Here is a 227-nt window from a genome sequence, read left to right as displayed (position 1 = left end):
GCCGTGTCACCTGAAGCGGGCCTGCCGTCCCTCCCCGCAGGTGACACTGCAGGGCGCCCAGCGGCTCCAGCGGCTCCATGGGCAGGGTTCGGGGGGGCAGCCCGCGGGGGTGCAGCGCAGACGCCCCCCGGTGCAGGTGCAGTTGGTGCAGGCGTCGATCCGGCGGCTCCCCGGCACCCAGCTCTGCCCCCCCGCGTCCCTGCACTCGCAGCGGCTGGGGGGCACGC

The 227-nt window shown here is 77.1% G+C and overlaps 1 protein-coding gene across 1 annotated transcript in view; it reads right to left on the bottom strand.

Moving 5' to 3' along the window:
• SSPO (SCO-spondin) overlaps positions 1 to 227 on the bottom strand; it is a 54,204-nt gene that overhangs the window by 11,855 nt on the left and 42,122 nt on the right. The window contains exon 52 of the mRNA XM_014955736.1: positions 11 to 227. Within this exon, the coding sequence (XP_014811222.1) occupies positions 11 to 227 (217 nt within the window). The remainder of the gene's footprint in view (positions 1 to 10) is intronic.

This window comes from Calidris pugnax, unplaced genomic scaffold (assembly GCF_001431845.1).
Source record: "Calidris pugnax isolate Ruff unplaced genomic scaffold, ASM143184v1 scaffold272, whole genome shotgun sequence".
NCBI classification, from domain to species: Eukaryota; Metazoa; Chordata; class Aves; order Charadriiformes; family Scolopacidae; genus Calidris; species Calidris pugnax.
Note: the sequence above shows the minus strand (reverse complement) of the source record. Positions and strands in the feature narration are given on the sequence as shown.